The sequence below is a fragment of the Spinacia oleracea genome, chromosome 1, assembly GCF_020520425.1.
Source record: "Spinacia oleracea cultivar Varoflay chromosome 1, BTI_SOV_V1, whole genome shotgun sequence".
Lineage (NCBI taxonomy): Eukaryota > Viridiplantae > Streptophyta > Magnoliopsida > Caryophyllales > Amaranthaceae > Spinacia > Spinacia oleracea.
In genome coordinates, this window is record NC_079487.1 from 134057130 (window position 1) to 134067624 (window position 10495).

General features: G+C 33.6%; 1 protein-coding gene across 2 annotated transcripts; it reads right to left on the reverse strand.

Annotated features, from left to right (window-relative positions):
- Nucleotides 1–1819: 1819 nt before the first annotated feature.
- LOC110793565 (protein terminal ear1) lies at nt 1820–6445 on the reverse strand. Of its 2 annotated transcripts, none has more exons than XM_021998455.2 (5): nt 5486–6445; nt 4541–5270; nt 4336–4461; nt 4071–4224; nt 1820–2604 (listed from the first exon to the last, which is right to left on the reverse strand). In XM_021998455.2, the coding sequence occupies exons 1-5, from the start codon at nt 6207–6209 to the stop codon at nt 2206–2208; spliced, it is 2133 nt and encodes a 710-aa protein (XP_021854147.1). In that variant the 5' UTR covers nt 6210–6445; the 3' UTR covers nt 1820–2205. The 2 variants fall into 2 exon arrangements, with proteins under 2 accessions (XP_021854147.1, XP_021854152.1); XM_021998460.2 differs by having other exon boundaries at nt 4071–4212; nt 5486–6443.
- Between the last annotated feature and the right edge of the window lie 4050 nt (nt 6446–10495).

The following is a 10495-nucleotide window of genomic DNA, read 5'->3' on the forward strand; positions in this document are numbered from 1 at the left end:
AAAAAATCAAATCCTTTTTACTATTCACCTTGATCTTGTTTGCGGTTTTTATGCTTTTGGATGGATTGTGTGATCCTTCCATGAGATTTTCACTCAAGTGTACTTTTCAAATTTTAAGTCATTCTTAATAAGTTACAACCCTAATTGGCCATTGCGATTTTCGAGTTTGCAACGTTGATCATAGTTTACAGGTTGTGGATGTTAACTAACTTAGTTGATAAGTCTTGAGAGGTGGTACCTAATACCTGAGATCGAATCACGTCTACATTATTTGTTGCATTGTCTTTTGTGGCTCTCTCAACACTGGAAGAAAAACATATAAAAATAAAAGTTTACATGTTTATGTACCACAGACTCGGTAAAGAAGCGTTGTTAAGGTAGTAAGACCACCCATCTACAATAAAGGAGACGCGTTTTAAACCAATTACGGAGTATTACAAATAATATTTTAAATAAATTAAATTACGAAGTAGAGATTATATTTTAATTTGTCAAAAGTGATCAACATATATTGTCTTATATTACGAGTACCTACTCTCTCTCCCATCCTAGATCATGCCAACATGCACATATCTTTTTATCTTTATTTGGGTGAATTGAATTGAATGAAGTCTAAATAAGTAGGTTTATTGTACTTCCTTGTGGAGTATTATCCTTTACTAGTATTCCTTAGATACTTTTATCATTTTGCATGTCCAATTTCATGACTTGAACAAACTATCAAATTCCAAAATCAACATCTTTTATTAATATTGATCATTCCAATTTTACTTTGCAGAGTATGTTATACATTAGACAAATACAAATAATATATAACATTAAGAAAAAAATCGCACATCATGCGTACTAAAACCAAACTACTCCATAGTTAAATTGAAATAATATCAAGATTGTATGAGCTTAAATAAAATTGTTTTACACGTGAAAATGAGAACTTCTAGTTCATTTTTTCAACCCACTCATCAAATTCAAAGATAGATTTAATTTAAAAAAAATCCAAATAATGAGCGTTATTATTATTATTTCAATTCCCTAGCTATTTTCCACTCTCCCTCACTTGCTAGCTTGGGGTCAGCCCTACTTCATATTCAATGTACTTTTTAATAAAAACATTCAATATACTTGCACTAAATTACTTCCATAAATATCCATCTTCCATTTTTGACTTTCTATTTTATCAAATTTACAGCTATTTACACTTCAATTGCCAAAAAGAAAATAATAATAATAATAATTGCACACACCCCAGGGATTTAGGATTATTGTATCAACTTCAAAACACTTCAATATTAATATTTGTATGGAGTACTTATTCTTTTGCTCATTTTTAATTCAAATAATAAGAAAAATTTAGTTATTTGGGACATGTTAGATTCGTATCGACATATATTTTCTAAATATTAATTTTTTGTAATTTTTACTTACACACGATTTGATATATTAAGAATAAAAGTAATGGTTAGAGTAGTAAAAGTCAACCATGGTTAAAAAATAGCTTTAATTGTATTTTACAATGCGTTTATCTCATGCATGAGACCTCAATTCGAATCCGGTCCAATTTAATTAAGCAAAGGCGAACTTACCAAACTCCGCTGAATTGGATTTTTTTGGGTGCAAATGAGCCATAATGGCAGGGATGAAAATCGATCCCAGGATCACCTGGAACCGAAAGGGAAGCTCTAACCAACTGAGCTATCCTCCACTCTCAACTCCGTTGGATTGGTGATTAAACGAGAACAAATCAATTTGAAACAATTTACTACAACTAATACGGAGTATCAAATATAAATCATTAAAATTTAAACAAAATAAATACGAGTACTAACTAATTTAACAGTGATATATTTATTTGAAAAAATAAAATTAGAAACCTTTAAAACTTACAATTAAATTAATTGCTTTTCCTAGGAACAAATCATAACTATAAACTACCCTAATTTAACACAATTACAAGGCACTAATACAACAAGACAAGACTAAAAAACACCACTAATTAACATCAACAAAGAGAAATTATTTTAAAAAAAATGTAAATAAAATAAAATTAGAGGTGGCATGCATGCGGATGTAGGAGGGCGGCGGTGTGCTGCATTACATGCAATTATCTCTCTCTATCGAGTCAACTCACAAAGATATGAAGAAATCAAATTAAGAGTGAGATTTTGAGATTAGACAGCCTACACCTAAAAACCAGGGGTTGGAGTTTTAATCACCTGTGCTACACCCCATGCTACTGTTATTACTACAACCGTCATCATCATCAGCTATGATAAGACATCCGCCGCCGTTGGATGACGAGCTTCTGCTACTGTTTGTACTGCTTTCATTATCATCATCATTACTCTCTATGAGAGTAGATGAGGTTAGGTTGATATGATGGTGATGATCATACAATTCATCATTGTGTGGTAGTGTTGTTGTGGAAGTTGATGTGGTGGTTGGGGAGGTGGCGGTGGTGGTGGTGGTGGTGGTGGAGAAGACGATGGGGAGCGGGGCTGTTGAGGTTTGTCCGTCTCGGGGCGGGGAGAAAACCACGGGAAGATACTCGTCGTTCTCGCACGCGAATTTTGAGTTCTTGAAATGCTCCTTCAATGCTTCCAAACCCTTTTTTTTTATTTTTTCACATTTTCAAAAAAAATTGTTAGTGTAATTCAAAAATTAATTAATTAATTATAATTAAATTAATTTAATTACGAGAAGTACTATATTTCACTGTCTTCAAAAAGACAGTGGAAAAAGATGTTTTTCTGCTGGCTTTTATTTTTCTCTTTTTAGTTTTTGTTTTTTCCTTTTTTATTTATGTGGAAAATTTTCACGAAACACTAGGGAAGTTGAGGTGTTGGAAAGAGTAGTAAATTGTGAATACCAAAGAGAAATTAAACCAATAAATAGTTTTAAATGAACAAACAAGTACAATAAAAGAATTCAAGCAAAATAATATCACTATTTGTACTTGCAAACAGCATTAAGCATGCAGCATTTAGCAACATTTGCTACCTAATCTTTCATATCCCATTCCCCTATTAAGCAAAAAATTAGCTAGCAATATGATACTCCCTTCGTTTCAAAACAAGGCACTCGTATTTTCGAGGACACTTAATCTCTATTATAGAGGTGAAGAGGTGAGGTTGTTTTAGTAAATCCGCTTTTGGTGTCCCTATTAGATTACTAAAATACCCCCAACACTTATAGAATAGAAAATACGAAGTATAATAACAACTTACCCATTAGGAAAACACCAAAGAAGCATTTTAATCAATTTGGCCCCAAAAATAATTCTTACAATTTTAATTAATCTGTTTATATGTGTTCGTATCTATCTAACTTATATGTTTCTTATATTCGCATATATCGCATTTATATTATATTTTTCACATGTTATTTCAGGTTGAAATGTAATAACACAAATATATTTCTTATATTCGCACGTATTGCGTGCATATAAGACTAGTTTCTCTTATAAGACAACATTCTTGTTGGTTAGAGAAATTATAGCCAATGTACAAGACTTTATTGGGCCTGATTATAACTTATTTGAACTTATTAAACCTAAATTCTACAATTTTTAAGGTGTTCGTGTTTTCGAGTACCATGAATTTCTCTTACGATACAAAATTGTTATTGCTATAGATTATATGCTCGAATATCTCTCCCCCATTTGTAACTTGCATCATCTTTTGTGCCTCATTCGCACCCAAATTAAAACAGAAATGGTTTGATTTGAATTGAAAAGAAATTAACCATAAAATATACTCGTATATAAATAAATAAAAATTAAAAGCTAAGTTATTTTTTTTTTCTGCACCAATGGGGTAGTAGTCAAATATTGCAATTATGCAGCAATACGTGAGCCAAGATTTGTTTGAACCCACAAAAAAGCAAAAAGGAAGAGAGAATATAGGGAGAAATGATTTTGATACACTTTAGATTGATTTTAGCACACAACATAAAATTGTACTCTCATAACGTGTTAGACAAAGGACTATCGAAAATTCAATTTTTTTTGGTGCGCCAAAATTATTTCCCTTACCTTTCATTCCGAATGTAGTTTCGAGTTAAGAAATTAGTACCTGAACTCTGGCATAAGTGACCTCACAAATCTTGCGAGAATTGAAAACTTCCCAATGTTGATGATGAAATGCTTTGTATAACCTCAATGTTGCTTCTGGGGAAGTCATGTTCACAAACCCATATCCCACATTGCATTTGTTGCTGCAATTTTTTCTATTTTATTTAAAATTTTGTATAAATAACAATTAAATAAAATAAAATCAAATAAATAAAAACTGACAAAAGTTAATTAAATAAAATGGTGGGAAATAGCAGAAGAAATACTTGAAATCGATTGGGAGGTAGACGAAATCATAGGAAGACAATGGCTGATTATTATCTCCAGAAACTGCAATCTGTTCATTGCAGTGTATACAGTGATTGTCTAACATATTCAACACCAGCTTCTGACTGCCACCAAAATCAAATTTATTTATTTTAAAAAATGTTAATAATTATTGAATTTCATTAAAATTTGATTTAATTATACCTATATTTGTTGGGTATGTTCTTGATCATGATTGTGGTCCTAGTATCTTTACACCCACTTTCCTCAACGATTGCATCCTCCTTTATCAAAAACCTCGGATCAAAGTTCTTTGATCTCCCTTTCCACGGCTTCGTCTTCACAACCGCCGTGGACGGTGGTTGTTGTTGTGGCTTGGCTCTTGAGCTTGAACTCGAACCCGAACTCGAACAATTCTCATTTCCATTCACATTATTGTTACTACCACCACCTTTTCTACTGCTACTACTACAACCATTATTTCCTCCTTTTTCAGTTGTTTGCAATGCTAACCCGCTCATCGCCGTCTCGAGTGAGTCCTCACTACTCATCGGAGAGCTCCTACGCCGTCGGACATTCTGCTTAGGGGATATTCTCCGGTTGCGGAGAGGGAAAAGAGGTGGAGGAGGCGGTGGCTGTTGCGGTTGCGGTTGCGGTTGCGGTTGAGGAGGTTGAATTGGTTTCGCAATTTGATGATTAGGGTGGTGGTAATTAAGATTATTAATGGTGTTAAATTGATGATGATGATGGTGGTGGTTATTGAATTTCTTGTTTGAATGTCCACCTGGTCTACTGAATTCAATCATGACACTACGACCGTTGATTTCCTTTCCATTCATCTGAGCCAACGCTCTAGATGCATCTCGAACGTCGTAGAACTCCACGAATCTCTGCTGCCTCTTCATTGGCGTCTCTCTTAATTCCTTCACTGCCCCTACATTCATTCAAACATAAAAAATAAAAATAAATCCAAATTATAATTATGATTATGATTCATCCCTTGATATTTAACTTGTTCATCTTCATGTCAAAATCACTGTAATTAATTAACGCTTGATTACGGATAATATAATTACCATTTTGAGCTCTTTATTTATGGCTAGGAAATATAATTTCCATAAAAAAAAGGGGATGAAATTAAGGAAATACCAAAAGCTTGGAAGATGTCCTTGAGAGTGAGAGCAGAGACACTGGGGTTGAGATTGAAAATGACGAGAGTGCCCTGGTTTTGACCATCAGGGAAGGCGTTTGTAGCAGGGATGGTGAACTGGGCCCAGACAGCCCGGCCTGATATGAGTCCGGGTGAAGGAGGTGGTAGGGGCGGCGGTGGGCCATCGAAACCGAAAGTGGGACCACCGGTAAAAGTGTAGTTTGGCGCCAAAATAGAGTAATGGATGCGCAGACGATTCTGGTGTTGCATGTGCTGCTCACGTACGGTATCGAGGGCTGCATGCGCAGCCCTCAGATCATAAAAATGGACGGTCACGATCCCTTCCGACACTCGCCCCATCTGAACGGCTCTCACGTCGCCGAATACCTCAAGCTCTCGTCGTACTATCGATTCACTGACGTCAGGTGGGACGGCGGTTAAGAGGATGGCTCTCGTCGGAGAAGACGCCGGCGGGGGGATTGACGGTGGGATAAACGCTGGAGACGGTGGTATAGTAGGAATCATGAAAGTCGGCGGCGGCGGTGGTGGTGGAAGGGGGGGATTTTGGTAGATTAGCTCAGGGAAGAACGGTGGATGTTGTGGCGGAGGAAGGGGAGAGATAAGAGAGAAGTGGTGGTGTTGGGGTATAAAAGTAGGACGGAACTCTTGCGCAAAGGGGTCTAGATGTTGGCCGGGGAAGCGTATAACGCCGTTTTCTGCCATTTTTGGAGGTGATTGGGAGAGTTGTGTGGTTGGCGGAATTTATTAAGCAGGGGTTTAGGAAGGCGTTTACCGGCGAGGGTCGGACGGGGTTTAGGAAGCCATGTACGGTGAGAAGTAAGAAAGCGATTGGAAAGAGAGGAGAGAGAAAAATGGGGGTATTTTTTGGAATTGTTGTTTTTAGTGTTTTTACATCCCTTTTTGAAGTCCAAAACATTACCAAAAATGCAAAATCCTATCTAATCTTTCAAGTAACTTTTGTGTGAGGTTGATTTACTGAAATATCCCCCTTGGTGTAGAGTAATGGGTTAATAGCCGTACACGTGGCGTTTGGACGAATGTTGGTCCTTTTGTTTTCTTTGTTCAAAGGGTGATTCTGATGTTAAAGTGTTAAGAGCATCAATTGTAGCTTATTCTTAGCCCCCTCTTAAGGAGAGAGAATGTCTAAGAGCTAGCTCTTAAAAAAAATTAAGGTAACTCTTAGCTACCTCTTATTTAGAGGTTGATTGAGACATCCTCTAAATAAGAGGTAGCTCTTAGAAATAAGAGGGGGGTATGAGGTGTATTTTATGTATGCTTTTCACTTATATTTCTTAAAAAAACATGTGAAATTGTATGTAAGAGTTAGTGTATAAGAGGTGGCCTATTTCTTGGGTATTTGGTAGATAACTCTTAATAAGAGATGGTGATGATATGGAGGAGGAGAGAGATTAAGAGTGAGTAAATAAGAGTTAGCCTTATAATTGATGCTCTAAACTTGCTCATTGTACAACTATTTTTTTACTTACACATTGACACCATTTGGATTGGGTATAAATGTATAATGTTAATAAAATTGTATCAAAATTGCTCATATGATAAACGCAAATAAAAGAGAGGTAAAATGTTAGATACAATGCTAAATGTAAAATATAAGTAAAGATAAAATAGGTATTTAGTGTGTGAACACACCAAGAAAGCATGTGAAAACATACAATTAAAGAAAATGTGTAACTAATATGCAATTTCCATTTAAGGAAATGGTGCGAGTAAAAAGATAGAGGGAGTACTTAATAAGTTAATATGGAGTATATGGTTTTGTAACCGTTATCAGGTTAATACGTTATAATCAAGTCTAATTAATTTTAATAATGTCTCACAAGTTACTCTGCCACATTTACTCATATAGTCATATGACTCATATGTAATCAAGTCTAATAAGTTTCAATCATGTCCTACCAATAAAGTTAATTTTGTTGCCAATTTTTGTGTAGTACTTAGTTTGTGCTAATGAAGAGGAAAGAGTTGATCGAGAGGGGTAATATATTATCGAGGGGAAGACAGTGCTAAGGAAAGGAGTGCATATACTGCATTTGTTCCTAAAATTTATCTACGCTTTAGAATATGTGTCCAAAATGTGAATATTTTGACCGTAAATTTTGACTATTGTATACATCAAAACATTATCGTATAAGATTTTGTTAAGCGGAATTTCCAGAATATCAACTTTTTATAACTTTTTCACATACGAAATTTTATACTACTAGTAGTTAAATTTTGTATTGGAATTCGTGCAAATAATAAGCGTAAAATTGTAAGAAACTGAGGTAGTAGTATATCAGAGGGAGGATAAATAAGTGGGTTAGGGCTTTGGGGGTATGTAAGTGAGGTTAGTTAGAAAGTTTACCATGTCGCTCTTCTCCTCCAATTCGACACATGTCATTCCATATCTTCTACACATATTCAAAATTCAAAATTAAATTAGAAACACATTTATAGTTTTTACAAGATTCGAATCCATGACTACTTGATTCACATGCAAATGACTTATCCACTTGATAATGTCATGCTACATGTTACATTCTGCAAATAAAACATTAAAAGTGGTGATAACATCAATAACTTAATAAGAGGAGGAATTCATTATATTTTTCGTTTTGTAAAAGATAGAGTTAAAGACCTAAAGTTATTTAAGTAAGGACTCAGGCCCTATTTAGTTCACCTTATTTCTCATGATCTGATATGATCTGGTCTGATCTGATATGATTTGATCTGGTCTGATCTGATCTGAACTTATTTTTTCTGATCTGATCTGATCTGAACTTATTTTTTCTGATCTGATCTGATCTGATTCTTCATAATTAAGTTTAAACAAAAATTTACATTTATTAATATTAAACGACTTACGTGTAAAATAAATGTTACAAAAATTTATAATATTATTATTATTTACTTGACTTTGTTCATGATTTAACTATTCCTTATATTAGATAGACTTATACATGATCTAGATAGATCGGTTATGATCTAGACATATAAGTTTTGATCTGGATGATATGTACAGATCGGTTCTGATCTAGACATGATTTGTACAGATCAGTTATGATCTGGACATGATCAGTTCTAATCTAGACATGATCTCACAGATTAGTTCTGATCTGGACATGATATGTACAATTCAGTTATGATCTAGACATGATGTGTACAGATCAGTTCTGATCTAGACATGATATGTACAGTTCAGTTCCGATCTAGACATGATCTGAACATGATTTTTACAAATCAGTTCTAATCTGGACATGATATGTATAGATCAATTCTGATCTGGACATGATCTATATAGATCAGTTTTGATCTGGCCATGTTTTGTACAGATCAGTTCTGATCTGGACATGATATGTAAAGTTCAGTTATGATCTAGACATGATCTGGACATGATCTGTACATCTGTACAGATCAATTCTGATCTGGTCATGATCTGTACAGACTAGTTCTGATATGGACATGATATTTGCAGATCAATTCTGATCTGAACATAATCTGTACATAGTCGATATCTAGACCAGTTATAATTTGGACATATCGATTCTGATCTGGACATGATCTGTACAAATCGGTTTTGATCTGAACAAATTGGTTCTGTAAGGATCGGTTCTGATGTAGACAAGATTTTTGCAGATTTGAACATGATTTGGACATGATTTGTATAGATCAGTTATGATCTGGATATTATCTGATCCTATCATTTCTAGTCTGAATATATAATGGTCCTGATCTATAAAAATCAGTTCTGATGTTGACATGACCTGATCATATCGTTTCTCATCTGGACTTAATGGTTTTAATTTGGACATGATCAATTTGAATATTTTGTTAATGTTTTTTTATGTCTTAAATAATAGATTTTAATTGCACCGACAACAATAATATTTTTTATAAAAGCAATAATAGTAATAAAATATTAAATATAATAACAATGATATAAACTTATATAAATAATAATAATAATAATAATAATCTAGTATGATCTGATCTGATCTGAACTTATTTTTTCTGATCTGATCTGATCTGATATGATCTGATTAGATTTAAAATAAGTAATAAAGTCCTGAAATAAGGTGAACTAAATAGGCCTCCGAATGATGATGGTAGAGAAACTGAATTTGATCGAAGGAACATTCCAAAATTTCAAATAATAAGAGGTAAGAATATATAGTCATGAAACCAAAGAGCATGGAGTTGAATGGTCAAGTCCAACATGAAGTTTCCAACGTCACTAATTACCACCATAACCAAGGTACAAGTACTACTTCTCCACTTTTATTTTACTTTTATTTTTAATTCTTTCACCGTATCTTTTATTTGTTGCTTTACATGCTCGATTTATTTTTTACTCATTCTTTGTTCAACCACGTTTAATTGTCATTTGGAGGTAGTAATCTCTCAACTTCAAAATTCAAATGGAGGCAGTAAATCTTCTCACTTCAAAATTCTCACTTCACATCCGCATATCTTGAACATTAATTATATGTAGATATCATATGTACAATAAATCATAAATTCGAATATACTTATTGGAATACATTATAGTTGATTAAGAATAAAAATAAAGTGAATTTTAATTTTAATTGATAACTTGTAGATCGAGATGATTAAGTTTTAGAGGCTGGAATATATAACACGGAGTATAAGGGAACGCCCAAAGTAAAAAAAAATCCTATTTTACCTTTACTTAAATCAGAAAAGAAAAGAAAAAAATCATTTTATATTACAACATGGTAGAAAATCAATTTAAAAGCCATTTACCAAAACTCTAAATATTCAATTAGGAAAAGTACATATTAAACAATTAAGTATTATTTGCACTTTTAATTTTCAAACACCCACATCATGCATAAAAAAGCTACTCCAGTACCTAAAATGCTAATACAAATACTTACTCCGCTCCTTAATTAAATATCTCACCATGTTTGACTTTTAGTTTTTTAAACACATTACTTTGACTTTTAATATCTCAAATTGTGTATATG